The following is a 17776-nucleotide window of genomic DNA, read 5'->3' as shown; positions in this document are numbered from 1 at the left end:
ACTTTGCTTCCAGATTTCGGCAGCTCTTGCCAGCCCTAGTTCGGTCTGGAGAGCCCGCTTCCCGCCCAGTGTCCCAAGGCCTCTGTCCGAGAACCCAGGGTCCCGGGAGCGGACCCGCGGGAGCATCTGTGACGCCGCTCAGCAACCCGGCGCCGCCCCGGCGGCTCGGACGTGGCCCAGTGTCCGGCTGGCGTGGGCTCACCAGGCCGCACCCACTAAACCGCGCCGGAGCGGGACACGCATGCGCCGGCCCGGACCCGGCACCCAGTAACGGACTCCAGCTCCCCCCACCGGAAGTGGGCAGTCGCGCGCCGGGAAGAGCCGGCCGAAGCGTGGCGGCCACAGACTGTGGGTGACGGGTCCGAGGGACTCGCGCTTTTGTCTCCGTGCCATGGCGCCAGCGAAGGCCACGAACGTGGTGCAGCTGCTCCTGGGCTCTACCGCGCTGTGGCTTTCGCAGCTCGGTGCCGGGACGGTCGCCGCGTCCAAGTCGGTGACGGCCCACTTGGCCGCGAAGTGGCCGGAGACCCCGCTGCTGCTGGAGGCAAGGTGGGTACGGGCCGGGCCCTGGTCCGGACGGCTGTGGGCGCGCTGCCACCCTCAGCCGCGCTCTCTTCGTGCTCGCAGTGGGTGTCTCCTCGCTTCCACCCGGCTTCTCCAGACGCCCCCGCTCTGGCCCTGAGCATCACCACCTCCTTCCCTCCCGACCGGGGGCGGCTTCTCGGTTCCAGTGCAGCACTAACTTGCAGTTCCTTTCCCCCTCAAGTCTTACTTTACCTACAGTTTTTAAAGCTTCTTTGCTCTGCTTTAATTTGTTGGGATGTATTAGCATTTACGCGTGGCACTTAACGCAAGCGCTTCCACTGGGGTAGGCAGTTCTGTTCAGCAGACAGTGCTTGAAGTACCTAGTTTCGTCATGATGACATCATACCATCAGCTCCTAGGCTTGCTATGGGGAGGGCAGCTTCCTGCAAGGTAATATTTTTCCCGAATCCCTTCCAACGGAATTAGTTCATTAATTAGTTCATTACCCATCACTTACTCTGCAGGACAAAACTTGTAGCTATTGCATTTTGCCCCTTAGTATTCCAATAGTTGAGTAAAATTATAGAAAGTTCTTTCTCTTAGCAAAAATGAAGTTTTACACCAATGACTTAATGGATGCACCACAGCAACAGCATGTGGCCCTAAAAAGAGACTCCACTCCACATAAGTTGCATGTATTTGATGGTAAAATAGTTAAAAATTTTTTTTCATTTCTGTAGGTTATTGGGGAACAGGTGGTGTTTGGTTACGTAAGTTCTTCAGTGGTGATTTGTGAGATTTTGGTGCACCCATCACCCCAGCAGTATATACACTGCACCCAATTTGTAGTCTTTTATCCCTCCCTCTCTTCCCAACCTTTCCCCCTGAGTCCCCGAAGTCCATTGTGTAATTCTTATGCCTTTGCATCCTCATAGCTTAGTTCCCACATATCAGTGAGAACATGAGATATTTGGTTTTCCGTTCCTTACTTACTTCACTTAGAATAATAGTCTCTAATCTCATCCAGGTTGCTGTGAATGCCATTAATTCATTCCTTTTTATGATAGAGTAGTATTCCATCGTATGTATGCTGCAGTTTCTTTATCCACTTGTTGATTGATCGGTATTTAGATTGGTTCAACATTTTTGCACTTGTGAATTGTACTGGTATGAACATGCATGTTCAACTATCTTTTTCATGTGACTTTTCCTATGGGTAGATACCTAGTAGTGGGATTGCTGGATCAAATGGTAGATCTATTCTTGGTACTTTAAGGACTTCCCCACACTGTTTTCCACAGTGGTTATACTAGTTTACATTCCCACCAGCAGTGTAGAAGTGTCCCCTGTTGGCTGCATCCATGCCAACATCTATTTTTTTTTTTAAATTTTTTTATTATGGCCATTCTTACAGGAGTAAGGTGGTATCGCATTGTGGTTTTGATTTGTGTTTCCCTGATCATTAGTATGTTGAGCATTTTTTCATGTTTGTTAGCCATTTATATATCTTTTGAGAATTGTCTATTCATGTCCTTAGCCCACGTTTTAATGGGACTGTTTTTTTCCTGCTGATTTGAGTTCCTTGTAGATTCTGGATATTAATCCTTTGTCAGATGTATAGATTTTGAAGATTTTCTCCCATTTTGTGGGTTGTCTGGTTACTCTGCTGACTGTTCCTTTTGTCGTGCAAAAGCTCTTTAGTTTAATTAAGTCTCCGCTATTTATCTTTGTTTTTATTGCATTTGCTTTGGGGTTCTTGGTCATGAAATCCTTGCCCAAGCCAATGCTAGAAGGGTTTTTCTGATGTTATCTTTTATAATTTTTATAGTTTCAGGTCTTAGATTTAAGTCCTTGATCCGTTGAGAGTTGGTTTTTGTGTAATGTGAGAGATAAGAATCCAATTTCATTCTCCTACATGTGGCTTGCCAAGTATCCCAGCACATGTTTTTGAATAGAGTGTCCTTCCCCCACTTTGTTTTTGTTTGCTTTGTCGAAGATCAGTTGGCTGTAAGTATTTGGGTTTGTTTCTGGATTCTCTATTACATTCCATTGGTTTATGTGCCTGTTTTTACACCAGTACCATGCTGTTTTGGAGACTATGGCTTTATAGTATAGTTTGAAATCAGGGAATGTGATGCCTCCAGATTTGTTCTTTTTGCTTAATCTTGCTTTGGCTATGTGGGCTCTTTTTTGGTTCCATATGAATTTTAGGATTTTTTTTCTAGTTTTGTGAAGAATGATAGTAGTGTTTTGATGGGAATTGCATTGAATTTGTAGATTGCTTTTGGCAGTATAGTCATTTTCACAGTATTGATTCTACCCATCCATGAGCATGGGATATGGTTCCATTTGTTTGTGTTGTGTATGATTTCTTTCAGCAGTGTTTTGTAGTTTTTTTCCTTGTAGAGGTCTTTCACCTCCTTTTTTAGGTATATTCCTAAGTATTTTATTTTTGTTGGAGCTATTGTAAAAGGGGTTGAGTTCTTGATTAGATTCTCAGCTTGGTCGCTGTTGGTATATAAGAGAGTACTGACTTGTGTACATTAATTTTGTGTCTGGAAACTTTGCTGAATTCTTTTATCAGCTCGAGGAGCTTTTTGGAGGAGTCTTTAGGGTTTTCTGGGTATATAATTATATCGTCAGTTAACAGTGACAATTTGATTTCCTCTTTGTTGATTTGGATGCCCTTTATTTCTTTCTCTTGTCTGATTGTTCTGACTAGGACTCCCAGTACTATGTTGAAAAGAAGTGGTGAGAGTAGGCATCCTTGTCTTGTTCCAGTTCTCAGAGGGCATGCTTTAAACTTTTCCCCATTCAGTGTTATGTTGGCTGTGGGTTTGTTATAGATGGCTTTTATTACAATGAGGTATGTCCCTTGTATGCTGATTTTGTTGAGAGTTTTAATCATAAAGGGGTGCTGGATTTTGTTAAATGCTTTTTCTGAGTCTGTTGAGATGATCATGTAATTTTTGTTTTTAAATGTGGTGTATCACATTTATTGACTTGTGTATATTAAACCATCCCTGCATCCCTGTTATGAAACCCACTTGATATTGGTGGATTATCTTCTTGATATGTTGTTGGATTCGGTTAGCTAGTATATTGTTAAGGATTTTTGCATCTATGTTCATCAGGGATATTGGTCAGTAGTTTCCTTTTTTGGTTATGTTTTTTTCCTGGTTTTGGTATTAGGGTGATACTGGCTTCATAGAATAATTTAGGGAGGATTCCCTCTTTGTCTTGTGGAATAGTGTCAATATGATTCATACCAATTCTTTGAATGTCTGGTAGAATTTGGCCGTGAATATGTCTAGTCCTGGACGTTTTTATGTTGATAATTTTTTATTACAGTTTTAATCTCATTGCTTGTTATTGGTCCGTTAAGGGTATCTAATTCTTCCTGATTTAAGCTAGGAGGGTTGTATCTTTCCAGGAATTTATCCATCTCCTTTAGGTTTTCTAGTTTATGCACATAAAGGTGTTCATAGTGGCCTTGAATCATCTTTTGTATTTCTGTGGTGTCCGTTGTAATATCTCCCATTTCATTTCTAATTGCGCTTATTTGAATTTTCTCTTTTTCTTTCTTGGTTAATCTTGCTAATGGTCTATTAATGTTATTTATCTTTTCAAAGAACTAACTTTTTGTTTCATTTATCTTTTGTATTTTTTTTGGTTCCAATTTCCTTTAGTTCTGCTCTAATCTTTGTTATTTCCCTTCTTCTGCTGGGATTGGGTTTGGTTTGTTCTTGTTTCTTTACTTCCTTGAGGTGTAATCTTAGATTGTCTGTGTACCTTCAGATTTTCTGATGTAGGCGTTTAGGGCTATGAACTTTCCCCTTAGCACAGCCTTTGCTGTATCCCAGAGGTTTTGATAGGTTGTGTCACTGTTTTGTTCAGTTTGAACAGATTTTTAATTTCCATCTGGATTTCATTGTTGACTTATTCAGGAGAATGTTATTTAATTTCCATGTATTTGCATGGTTTTGAAGGTTCCTTTTGGGGTTGATTTTCAGTTTTATTCCACTGTGGTCTGAGGTCTGAGAGAGTGTTTGATATAATGTCAGTTTTCTTAAATTTATTGAGGCTTGATTTGTGGCCTATCGATGGTCTATCTTGGAAAAAGTTTCATGCACTGATAATGAATAGAATATATATTCTGTGGTGGTTGGGTAGAATCTTCTGTAAATATCTGTTTAGTCCGTTTTTTTCCAGGGTATAGTTTCAATCCATTGTTTCTTTGTTGACTTTCTCTCAATGACCTGTCTAGTGCTATCAGTGGAGTATTGAAGTCCCCCACTATTATTTTGTTACTGTGTATCTCATTTCTTGAGTCTAGTAGTAATTGTTTTATAAATTTGGGAGCTCCACTGTTAGTTGCATGTATATTTAGGTTTGTAATATTTTCCTGTTGGACAAGGGCTTTTATCGTTATATAATGTCCCTCTTTGTCTTTTTTAACTGCTGTTGCTTTAACGTTTATCTCATAAGAATAGCTACTCTTGCTCGCTTTTGGTGTCCATTTGCATGGAATATCTTTTTCCACCCCTCTACCTTAAGTTTATGTGAGTCCTTAGGTGATAGGTAAGTCTCTTGAAGACAGCAGATGGTTGGTTGGTGAATTCTTATCCATTTTACAATTCTGTACCTTTTAAGTGGAGCATCTAGGCCCTTTACATTCAATGTTAGTATTGAGATGTGAGGTACCATTCTATTCATTGTGCTATTTGTTGCCTGTATACCTTACTTTTTTAATTGTATTTTTGTTTTATAGGTCCTGTGAGATTTATGTTTTAAGAGGTTCTGTTTTGATTTATTTCCATGATTTGTTTCAAGATTTAGAGCTCCTTTTAGCAGTTCTTGTGGTGCTGGATTGGTAGTGGCAAATTCAGCATTTTTTTTGTCTGGAAAATACTATTTTTCCTTCATTTATAAAGATTAGTTTTGCTGGATACAGAATCCTTGACTGATAATTGTTTTAAGAGGCAGCAGGTAGGGACCCAATCCCTTCTAGTTTGTAGGTTTCTGCTGAGAAATCTGCTGTTAATCTGATAGGTTTTCCTTTGTAGGTTACCTGGTGTTTTTGCCTCACAGCTCTTAAGATTCTTTCCTTCATCTTAACTTTGGATAACCTGATGTCTATGTGCCTAGGCGATGATCTTTTTGTGTTGATTTTCCCAGGTGTTCTTTGAACTTCTTGTATTTGGATGTCTAGGTCCTCTAGAAAGGGTGGGGAAGTTTTCCTCAATTATTCCCCCAAATATGTTTTCCAAACTTTTAGATTTCCTCGGGAACACTGATTATTCTTAGGTTTGGTCATTTAACATAATCCCAGACTTCTTGGAGGCTTTGTTCATATTTTCTTATTCTTTTTTCTTTGTTGCATTGGGTTAATTCAAAAATCTTGTCCTTGAGCTCTGAAGTTCTTTCTCCTGCTTGTTCAATTCTATTGCTGAAACTCTCTAGAGCATTTTACATTTCTATAAGTGCGTCCATTGTTTCCTGAAGTTTTGATTGTTTTTATTTATGCTATTTCACTGAAAATTTCTCCCCTCATTTCTTGTATCATTTTTTTGATTTCCTTAAATTGGGCTTTGCCTTTCTCTGGTGCCTCCTTGATTAGCTTAATAACTGTCCATCTGAATTCTTTTCAGGTAAATTAGGCATTTCACCTTGGTTTGGATCTATTGCTGGTGAGTGAGATTTTTTGGTGGGTGTTAAAGAACCTTGTTTTGTCATAGTACTAGAGTTATTTTCTGGTTCCTTCTCATTTGGGTAGCTCTGTCAGAGGGAAGGTCTAGGGCTCAAGGCTGTTGTTCAGATTCTTTTGTCCCATGGGGTGTTTCCTTGATGTAGTACTCTCCTTCTTTTCCTACAGATGTGGCTTCTTGAGAGCCAAGCTGTAGAGATTGTTATCTCTCTTCTGGATCTATCTACCCAGTAGGTCTAACAGGCTCTGGGCTGGTACTGGGAATTGTCTCCACGGAGTCCTGTGAACTGTCTGTGGGTCTCTTAGCTGTGGATACCAGCACTGCTTTGCTGAAGGTGGCAGGGGGGTGAAATGGACTCTCTGAGGGGCCTCACTTTTTGTTGTTTAATGCGCTATTTTTGTGCTGATTGGCCTTCTGCAGGGAGGTGGCCCTTTCAAGAGAGCATCAGCTGTGGTAGTATGGGGAGGATCAGGCAGTGGGCGGGCCCTAGAACTCCCAAGAGTATATGCCCTTTGTCTTCAGCTACCATGGTGAGTAGGGAAGGACTATCAGATGGGGTCATGGCTAGGGCATGTCTGGGCTCAGACTCTCCTTGGGTCGGTCTTGTTGCAACTGCTGTGGGGGATGGTGGTGCGATTCCCAGGTCAATGGAGTTATATTCCTGGGAGGATTATGGCTGCCTCTGCTTTGTCATGCAGGTTGTCAGGGAAGTGGGGGAAAGCCTACAGTCACAGGCCTCACCCAGCTCCCGTGTAACCCAAAAGGCCAGTCTCACTCACTCCGTGCCCCACCCAACAGCACTGAGTCTGTTTCCAGGTGGTGGGGCTGAGAACTTGCCCCAGGCTACCAGCCTCCCAGCTGCAAATGCAAATAGGACTGTCATGCTTCCCTACCTATGGAGTTGGCACACCAGATTCATGCCCTCCCCCAAGTTCTGGCCAGGAGATTTCTTGTTCAGTTGGAATTGTTACAAGATTTAGCTGGAGGTTTCCTTCTCCCTGTAGCCTCTTCCCAGTGCCTCTGGCAGCCCTACCCAAGGAGCCCTGTGAGGCAAGGCAGAAATAGCTTCCTAGGGGACCCAGAGCGTCCACCGGGCTTTTTCCACTGCTTCTTCTACTCCTGTATTTTGCTTGGCTCTTTAAATTGACTCAGCTCCAGGTAAGATCAGAATCTTCTCCAGTGATATACACCTTCGGGTTCCCCAGTGAGGGTGTGTGTTTGGGGGCAGACAGTCCCCCTTTCCCACTCTCACAGTTTGGGTACTCAGAGTATTTGGAGTATCTCCCAGGTCCCACAGGAGCAATGCACTTCCTTCAGAGGGTCTGTGGGTTCTCTTGGCTTTTCTGATGTATTCCTGCAGTAGTTCTAGAGCAGAAGTTCAGAATGCAAGACTCCGCACGCTGCTCTGTCCATTTGAGTGGGAGGCTAAAACGGTTTTTATTGAATACCTGATTCTAGCTTAGTTTTGATCCCCTTCCTTTATCCTTTCTCCAGTGTTTGTTTGCGTAGATCTGGTCTCACACTTAGCTCCAAATCAGTCTAACTTCCTGCAGCCTTAGACTGCTTGTTAACAGTGTCTGGCTTTACATTTGCCTCAAGAGTCTTAGAGTTGGAACTGCTGTGTGATGCTCCTTAAGGTCCTTCACAGTCTGGCCCCAGTCTGATTTACAAATCTCATCACTTGTACAAATGGTCCCCAACTTATCATGGTTCAATTTAGGATTTTTTTACTTAACTATGGGTTTACCAGGGTATTAAATGCATTTTTTACTTATAGTATTTACAACTTAGAATGGGTTTATTGGGAGGTAACTCCATCTAAGTCAAGGGGCATCTGTAGTAGGTTGAATGCTGGCCCCCAAAAAGGTATGTCCACATCCTAACTCCCAGAACCTGTGAATGTTACCTCATTTGGAAGAATGTCTTTGTTAATGTAAGTAAGGATCTTGAGATGAGATCATCTTGGATTATCCAGATGGGCCCCAAATCCAATGTCATTTTGAGAGACAGAAGAAGAGAAGACACAGGCAAAAAGGAGAAGACCATGTGAAGTTAGAAATTGGAGTTAGGCAGCCTCAAGCCAAGGAACAGCTGAAGCCACCAGAATGGAAGAGTTCTCCCTTAGAGCCTTCCGAGGGAGCACAGCCTTGCCAACACCTTGATTTTGGACTTCTGGCCTCCAGAATTGTGAGAGAATAAGTTTCTGTTTTAAGTCACCAAATTTTTCATAATTTATTAAACAGATCTAGGAAACTAATACAGATTTTGGACCAAAAAGTTGGGTGCTGCTGTAATAAATACTCCAAAATGTAGAAGTAGCTGTGGAGTTGGGCAGAGGCTAGAATAATTTTGAGAAGTTTTGGTATTAAAAGCCTACACTGCCTTGAGGAGACTGCAGAAATCTGGACATTAAGGGTGATTCTGCTGAGGGCTTAGAAGAGATTAAAGGGCATAATTGAAAAAAACTTCTGTCATTAGAGAGAATACTTACATCATCCTGAAGAGAATTCCAGTAGAAATATGAACATTGAAGTCTGTTGTGGCTGCAGCTCAGAAGGCCGCACTCAGAAGTGTGAGAGACACTATATTGGAATCTAGAAGAAAGGTAACCCTTGTTATGTAGTGATAGAATACTGGCTGACTTGGTTTCTACAGTTTGTGGAAAATATCTTGAAAGTGGTGAACTTGGGTATGAACTGAGAAGATTTCCAAGCAAAGCGTTAGAAGTGCTGCTTGGTTTCTCCTTGTTGCTTATATTAAAATGAGAGAAAGAGATAAATTTAAAAAGGAACAGATAGGGAAAAAGGATCCAACACTTGATTTAGGAGGTTCTCAGCCTATCCAGATCGTAAAGTGTGCTACAACTAGGAAACTCAGCGTTAGGAATGGGTGCTCTGGAAAGACAGGAACCTGGCAGGACGACCTTTTGCTGAATGGGTTAAGCATGTGATTCATGGGTCCCCTCAACCATCTCAGCAGAAGCTTGGTATAAAGAAGATGGGGATATCCAGGAAGGATCTGGGGAGGATCTTTGGGTAATGATGTGGTTCATGGTGAGATATACAATAGTCTTACAAAGATTTTGGGAATGTATTAGAAACACTGCCATCTTGGGCCAAAAGAGACAGACAAGACAAAACGAAAGAAGGCTGTTGGACTTCCAAAATTCTACAGGCAGGAAATTGACTGATAGAGCTACTTGGCCGTAAAGATTGTGCTGCCCTTTCAAGAAAGAAAGAATAACTCTGCAGACAGAACCATGGCAGGCAGCACAGAGGGTGAAGCATCAGGCCACAGAGAGTTATTCTCAGGCTTTGGAACATAATGGAAATTTGCCCTGCTGGATTTTGAACTTGCCTGCGACCAGTGACCCCTTTATTCCTTCTATTTTTTCCCTCTGAGAATTAGAGCGTCCATCCTGTGCCTGTCTCACCATTGCATTTTGGAAATATAACTTGTTTTCTAGTTTCACAGATGGACAGGGGAGAATTTTGCCCCAAGATGGATCATACCCAGAGTGTCACCCATACGTGATTTAGATGATAAAATTTGTAAATGGAGTTGATGATACTTACATGAGATTTTGGACTTAGAATTGATGCTGTAATTGGTTGAGTTTTTGGAGGTTGTTGGGGGCTAGAGGGTGGCTTGAATGATGCCCCCAACAAAAAAAGGGCAGCTTTTAGAATCTTTTGCATTAACTCTGCTCAAACCTTGACTTCAGACTTTTGGCCTCCAGAACTATGAGAGAATAAATTTCTCTTGCTGAATAGGTTAGACCTGTGATTCATGAATCCACTCAACTATCACAGCAGAAGCCCAGTATAAACATGGGGTTATCCAGGAAATATGTGTAGAGGATCCTTGGGTAATGGTGTAGTAGCCCTAGGATAGTAATATATCATTCTATTATAGTCTTCCTCATTGATAATGACTTGTGGGCATACCATATTACTCTGTCTTGCCTGATACTTTCCCATGACAAAATTAATAACTTTCTGTTATTCTCTCATAACATTTGGCCAGTATTTCTGTAAGAATCCTTATTGTAAGGTATCATATATGCTAATCTCTGTTGTTAAAATGTGAGCCTCAGAGACAAAACTGGTTGTTATTCATGTTTATTTTGCCAAGGTACAGTACACAAAAGTTAGGCACTCAATAATGCTAATTCAACAAAAGATACTTTTTGTAGGAAAAGGTATACTTTAAGCCACCGTCAGAATTACCTCTACAATATACCTTACTTGTGGAAACTAGTTTGTCCTTGGAAAATCTAGAGAGGATGCTCAGTGTTATCTCATGTGCCTTATTGTTTTGTTGTAAACAAATCAGAATTGTAGGAGGTCCTTTATTATATACACTAAAATCTTTCTCTCTATACCTTTTATCTACTGATCCTCTCTTTCAGAACCAAATCTGTTTCTGTGTGTGACACATTGTCTGAGAGTAGCAGGCCAAAAGCCCGTAGTTTCTTCAACTACTGCACTTCCAAAATTTTATTTTGTACAGTTCGTTATTCTGCTGTCCTTCAATTTGTTTATGTTTCTCTTAAATCAAAATTGTAGGAAAATCAAAGAGGTTGAGAAGAGTAAGTGTGGAAGTGGAAGAATTGAAGAGCATTGAATAGGTTGAAGGAGCTGGGCAGATAGGAACTTAAGGAAAATAATGTGAGAGCAAGTAAGGGAAATTTCTAAGAATAATGCTTTAAATCCAGAAATTGAGCTTCCCAACCAAAATCTGTAAATGTGTTTGTGTATATAGATACATGTATGTGTATATATATGTGTGTATATATGTGTGTGTGTGTATATATGTGTGTGTATATACACATGCACGTGCACACACACACAGGTATTTTTCAGTTCATCCTGGAAATTTGAGTGCATAACTTGAGTATAGTCCTATATAGGAAGTGAATGAGGTATGTCCCCCGTATAAAGAAATTTATAATAAAATTTGCGGCCAAGCGCAGTGGCTCACACCTGTAATCCCAGCACTTTTGGAGGCCGATGCGGGTGGATCATGAGGTCAGGAATTTGAGACCAGCCTGGCCAACATGGTGAAACCCTGTCTCTACTAAAAATACTAAAAGTAGTCAGGTGTGGAGGCACATGCCTGTAATCCTAGCTACTCAGGAGGCTGAGGCAGGAGAATTGTTTGAATCAGGGAGGCGGAGGTTGCAGTGAGCCGAGATTGCGCCTGCACTCCAGCCTGGGCGACAGAGCGAGACTCCGTCTTAAAAAACAACATTGGCTAGAGGTGATTATAGGCAGAAGAGCCTAGCATTTTACAACATGTATACCTTAATTTGTATATCTGAACTGCATTTATTCTACTTGTGTTGATCTTATTGAAAATATTTTTGAAATTCCACTTATAATTGCTGTCAAATTCTTTAGTGCGTATAAAAACACCTTTTATAGAAATAACTTTGGATGGAATTTTTTGAAGAAATATAGTTATTTCGGGCCATATATTTTATAAGGCAAGTGAACAATTGGAAATGCCAGTTTGTTACCTTTAAAAAAACTTTGTCCAAAAGAATGAACTGGGTGGGCATGGTGGCATGTGCCTGTAGTCTCAGCTACTTGAGTGGCTGCAGTGGGAGGATCGCTTGAGACCTCCCAGGCTCAAGTAAGCCATGTTTGCACCACTGCACTCCAGCCTGTGTGACAAAGGGAGATGCTGTCCTAAACAAACAAACAAAAACGTTGTTCAAAGGTAATATCTTACCTTTTACCAGGTGCAGAACTGGTTTAGATGGTCTCAAGGATGTTTCCTCCTCAGTGATTAATAATGAGTTACCAGCAAATGGCCTCTGAGATTCCAGAAGAGTTCCAAAAGTGCTTAGAGCAGTGGTGTATTGAAGGGATAAGTTTAAGTGAATACTTTTTTTTTCTTCAACTTTTAAGTTCCAGGGTACGTGTACAGGATGTGCAGGTTTGTTACATAGGTAAATGTGTGCCATGGTGGTTTGCTGCACACATCAAACTATCACCTGGGTATGAAGCCCAGCATTCATTAGCTTTCTTCCTGATGCTCTCCGTCCCCTTGCACCTTTCTAACAGGCCCCAGTGTGGTGTTACCCACTATGTGTCCATGTGTTCTCATCATTCAGCTCCCTCTTGTAAGTGAGAACATGCGGTGTTTGGTTTTCTGTTTCTGCATTAGTTTGCTGAGGATAATGACTTCTAGCTCCATCCATGTTCCTGCAAAGGACATGATCTTGTTCATTTTATGGCTGCATAGTATTCCATAGTGTATATATACCACATTTTCTTTATTCAGTCTATCATTGATGGGGATACAGGTTGATTCTACGTCTTTGCTATTGTGAATAGTACTGCAGTGAACATATGTGTGCATGTATATTTATAATATGATTTATATTCCTTTGGGTATATACCCAGTAATGGGATTGCTGGGTCAAATGGTATTTCTGCTTCTAGATCTTTGAGGAATCACAACACTGTCTTTTACAATGGTTGAGTGTAAAGCATTTCTTTTTCTCCACAACCTTGCCAGCATCTGTTGGTTCTTGACTTCTTAATAATCACCATTCTGACTGGTGTGAGATAGTATCTTATTGTGGTTTTGATTTGCATTTCTCTAATGATCAGTGATGTGGAGCTTTTTTTCATGTTTGTTGGCACATGAATGTTTTATTTTAATAAGTGTCTATTCATGTCCTTTGCCTACTTTTTAATGGGGTCGTTTGTTTTTTCTTGTCAATTTGTTTTGCATATTGTGGATTTTGCATATTAGACCTTTGTCAGATGGATATATTGCAGAAATTTTCTCCCATTCTGTAGGTTGTCTGTTCACTCTGATGATAGTTTTTGTTGTGCAGAAACTCTTTAGCTTAAATAGATTCCATTTGTCAATTTTTGCTTTTGTTGCAGTTGCTCTTGGCATTTTCATCATGAAATCGTTGCTCATGTCTGTGTCCTGAATTGTATTGCTTAGATTTTCTTATAGGGTTTTTATAATTTTAGGTTTTACGTTTAAGTCTAATTCATCTTGAGTTAATTTTTGTATAAGGAAGGGGTCCAGTTTCAGTTTTCTGCATATGGCTAGCCAGTTATCCCAGAACCATTTATTAAATAGGGAATTCTTTCATTGCTTGTTTTTGTCAGATTTATCAAAGATCAGATGCTTGTAGATGTGCAGTCTTATTTCTGAGTTCTCTATTCTGTTCCATTGATCCATGGGTATGTCCTTGTACCAGTACCATCCTGTATTGGTTACTGTAACCTTGTAGTATAGGTTGAAGTTGGGTAGCATGATGCCTCTAGCTTTATTCTTTTTGCTGAGGGTTGTCTTGGCTATTTGGGCTCTTTCTCATTTTTTTCTAATTCTGTGAAGATTGTCAATGGTAGTTTTGTTACAGGATAAGGATCCTGTGATAAGGGTTTTCGCTTTGCCAGCCGGAAACCTCTATGGCTGGTAGCACCTTTGCCTGAGTTTTGCTCAGGCCTATTGTGCTCGCTTTGTCCACTCGACCCGGCAGGCTATGCTCAGCTTGTGCTACTGGCCTGGATCCCACGCCTGCCAAGGGCGAGCCAGGTGCAGGGTGGCGATGAGTGTGTGAGCAAGCACAGGGTCCGGCCACTGCGCACAGCCAGGAATGCTGGCTGCAGTGGGGTGGGCAGCTCTGGGTACTTGCATAGGCGCCCGCTTTGTACAAGACTGTTGTTCGACCAGACATACTGCAGGTGGCTTCCACTGCAGGCACTGTGGAATGCAATGGCACCTGGAAGCTTGGAGATACCAGGAACCACACAACCCCAAAGAGAGTGTCACAGCTCTGGCTCACGGAGCCTGTAGGTCTGGGCTCTCCGAAGGGGTGCAGCTCTTCTCTCCTTTTCGTTGCCTGCAATGTAGTGAGTGGGGTGCGTGTTTCAGCCCTGTTTGTGTTTCAGCCCTGTTTGTGTTTCAGCCCTGTTTGTGTTTCACCTCTTTCAGTCCTGCCATTTGGTGGGTTCCGAGTTCTTGTTGCATGTTCAGGAAGAATGAGGTATGTAGACGACTGGAAGGTAAGCAAGGCAAAGAGGTGCTTTATTGAGAGGCAGTACAGCTCTCAGGAGAACTGAAGTTGGTAACTCCTTTCTGCTGTCAGGTCATTCTGATGAGTGCAGCTGTCGCTAGAGAGGAGACCTGGAGTGGGTAGCTCCTTTTCACAGGCAGGTCATTCTGTTGAGTCTGCAGCCCTCAGCAGAGAGGAGAAATGGAGTGGCTAGCTTCTACCTGCAGTCACGTCGTCCTGATGTCTGGGAGAGGACACCTGGAATGGGTAGCTCCTATCCACAGGCAGGTCATCCCATCATCTGCCTGAGTTTGGCTGAGTCTGGGGTTTTTATGGGCTTCAGAGGGGAGGAAATGTGTGCTGATTGGTCCTTGGGAGGCCCTGGGTAGGCCCAGAATAAAACATCGTAAATTCTCACTCCAGTCTGTGGAACAGGTAGCCCAGCCCCCAGGCTTCAGGTTGTCCTTAGGTTGAAGGTGAGGCTTCACCGGGCACCCATCCCATTTTGCCCATCTGCTCCCTGCCACCATTAACCTGCCATCTACTGTGTCCATGGCACCCAGGCTATTTGCATCATGGTGTACTTTCAGGCCTGTGCCAAGCTGTCCCCAGACCCATCTCGGCCTCCCTCCCATGCCCATTGGTGCCCAAAGTCTGGCGGGGGCTGAGGTGGTAGGGGGCTGGCATGTCAGCACTACCCCAAACACATGCACACCCAGCTGGGTTGTGACAGCTTCTGGGCTCAGGCGCAACTTTGTTCCACAATTGGAGCAGGGGTCGGGAGCAGGGAGAGGCCAGGCAGGAGGAGCAGGCACTTTTGAGCCTGTGGTGTACAGGGGGCTTTTCAGACCCCTAAGAGTGCAGGGATTCCTGGGTCCACAGCTGCAGGTGGGTGGTTGCAGCTGCACCCAGGGAGTGCGGGGCTCCCACTCAGCCAACTCAGTAGGAGGCGTGGGCTCCTACCTGCCTCCAGTCCCCAAGAGCACAGGGATGTCCAGGTCTGGACAGCTGTGCCTGGGAAGTGCGGGCCTTCCACCCTGCCAGCTCAGAAGGGGATGGGACTTTTCACCTGTTCCCTGCTCCCACCAGCTCCATGGAATACACAACCCTGGCCATGTCTCCCTTGCTGCAGCTGGCGTTTTTGCAGCAGCCACTCTAGACGGGTCACTGCTGCCATCAGTTTAACGAGAATAGCATTGAATCTATAAATTACTTTGGGCAGTATGGCCATTTTCACAAAATCAATTCTTCTATCCATGAGCATGGAATGTTTTTCCATTTGTGTCGTCTCTGATTTCCTTGAGCAGCGGTTTGTAGTTCTCCTTGAAGAGGTACTTCACTTCCCTTGTTAGCTGGAACACTTTCTTAAGGCGATCACTTAGAAGGATCAGACTTAGGTAGATGTACAGATTTTGGTACTTGGAACTAGTCTTTTACCTATGGTTGCACAGTATATGAGCATGTCTGCAACTGTTTGGTCAAATCAGTTAAGCCTTTCTCCCTACTTAAGGTATTGTACCATCTCTGTCTTCTTCAGTTCATTGTCCTATTTAGTGTGTTCCGTTGTTTCCTCTGCTTTTAGCTTTCCTGTTTTTTCTTTCTCAAGTCATTGATTTGGTGCCATTAATAGCAAGAGTTGATTTGAAGTTACTTATTCTAAATTCCTAGAAGTTATTACTCTAAATTCCTATGCTTGTTGTTTTTATGTTGATGAATTAATCAGTCTTTCTCACTTCCTTTTTCCTTTTTAGTGGCCATGTCAGACTCATAAGAATTAGTTAATCTGTATGCGTTGTGGGTGTCCTTAATACTTTCCTTTTATTTTAAGCATTAGTTTAAGTTTACTAAGGCTAGGGAGGAAGATAAGGTGGGCAATAACAGATAATCAGCACCATCTGTTTGGTGGCTGTTTTGTTTCTAGCTTAAATAGTTCACCCTATTTGTTTTAGCTCTCTAGTGTTTTGATCTGTGCAGAACTAAATCTTTCGTTTATTTCATTATTTCTAAAAGGCTTTAAATGGCTTTGGCCATTTTTTCTTATATACCATGGAAATTTCATTGGGCTCTATGGCCAAAGACATTGTGCAATACACTGATTTCCTATCTTTAAAATTAAGATCTTTTCTGTTTTAAATAATAAAAAAGATTTTCTAGACAAGTAAAGGCAATAGATAATATAACTTCTGTAAAATATTTATAGAACCAATTTTTGTTTATGTAAAACAGGTGGTCTTTTTTTCTACTTTTTACCTTTATATAATGTTCTCTCTTAATTATCATTCTTGTATTTCTCAGTGGCATTTAATATGGCAAGATACAATAACTGTCAATGTTTTAGTTGTTGCTAAGAACAAGGAAAAGCCAGAAGTAATTTCTCATGAAGCCTTTTCCTGACATGAGTATATGTTTATAGTTGAGAATGATATCTCAGGTAAGAATTATCAGTGTATATTTTTTCCAGTGTTATAGTAAATGGAAATTAGTAATTTGACATTAATTTTTAGGGGTTTTTGTTTTTACTGTAGATATAATTTGGTTCTTGAGTATAGTTTATAGTATCTAAACCATTTTAAATTCCGTCTACTAACTGATTACTTCTATTTTTTAATAGTGAATTTATGGCAGAAGAAAGTAATGAAAAATTTTGGCAGTTTTTGGAAACTGTGCAAGAATTAGCAATTTATAAGCAAACAGGTAGGTGATGTGTAAAATTTAACTTGTAAGATTTGTATTTGTGTACACATATTGTAATGTTTATTATTTTTTAATGGTAATGCTTAAGTGTGAATACTTCACTGGGTTAGTAAATCTAACATTAAATTTGAAAATATGTTTTAATAGATACCATTCTAAGCATCTGTTTCCAAATATAAGGTTTTAATACTTTATTATAAGATACCTCTTATAATTAGTCATGTTTGGGTATTGCATTCTCATCAAGAATAAATCAGAATTGTTAGCTGGGCATGGTGGTGTGCATCTGTAGTAGCAGCTACTTCGAAGGCCCAAGGCCAGTGAATTGCTTGAGCCCAGGAGTCAGAGACTAGCCTGGGCAGTATAGCAAGACCCTGTTTCTAAAAAAGAAAAATAAAAAAGTAAAATAAATTGGCCAGGTGTGGTGGCTCACACCTGTAATCCCAGCATTTTGCGAGGCTGAGGCGGAGGATCACTTGAGCCCAGGAGTTTGAGCTGTGTTCGTACCACTGCACTCCAACCTGAGTGACAGAGAGAGACCTTGTCTCCCCCCGCAAAAAATTGTTAAGATACAGTTATCTTTTTACCTAGAATTCTTTGAAATAATAATTTTGTGTCTAGTAATAGCACATTTTTTTCTTTTTTAAAAGTAGACTTAATTTGTTTTTAGAATAGTTATAAGTTCGTAGTAAAATTGGACGGAAAGTACAGATTTCCTATATGCCCCCTTCCCCTACACATAAATAGCCTCCCTTGTTACCAACATCCCTCACTAGTGTGGTACATGTATATCTGTTGATGAACCTATCTTGACAGATCC

At 41.6% G+C, this 17776-nt stretch overlaps 1 protein-coding gene across 1 annotated transcript in view; it reads left to right on the top strand.

Moving 5' to 3' along the window:
• The first annotated feature begins 221 nt into the window (after positions 1–221).
• Positions 222–17776, top strand: part of UGGT2 (UDP-glucose glycoprotein glucosyltransferase 2) — a 262317-nt gene continuing 244762 nt past the window's right edge. The window contains exons 1-2 of the mRNA XM_025364677.1: positions 222–549; positions 16874–16956. Coding sequence (XP_025220462.1) covers positions 392–549; positions 16874–16956 — 241 coding nt within the window. The 5' untranslated portion in view covers positions 222–391. The remainder of the gene's footprint in view (positions 550–16873; positions 16957–17776) is intronic.

The sequence above is a fragment of the Theropithecus gelada genome, chromosome 17 (assembly GCF_003255815.1).
Source record: "Theropithecus gelada isolate Dixy chromosome 17, Tgel_1.0, whole genome shotgun sequence".
NCBI lineage: Eukaryota > Metazoa > Chordata > Mammalia > Primates > Cercopithecidae > Theropithecus > Theropithecus gelada.
The sequence above is the reverse complement of the archived record's forward strand: the minus strand, read 5'-3'. Positions and strand labels throughout refer to the sequence as shown.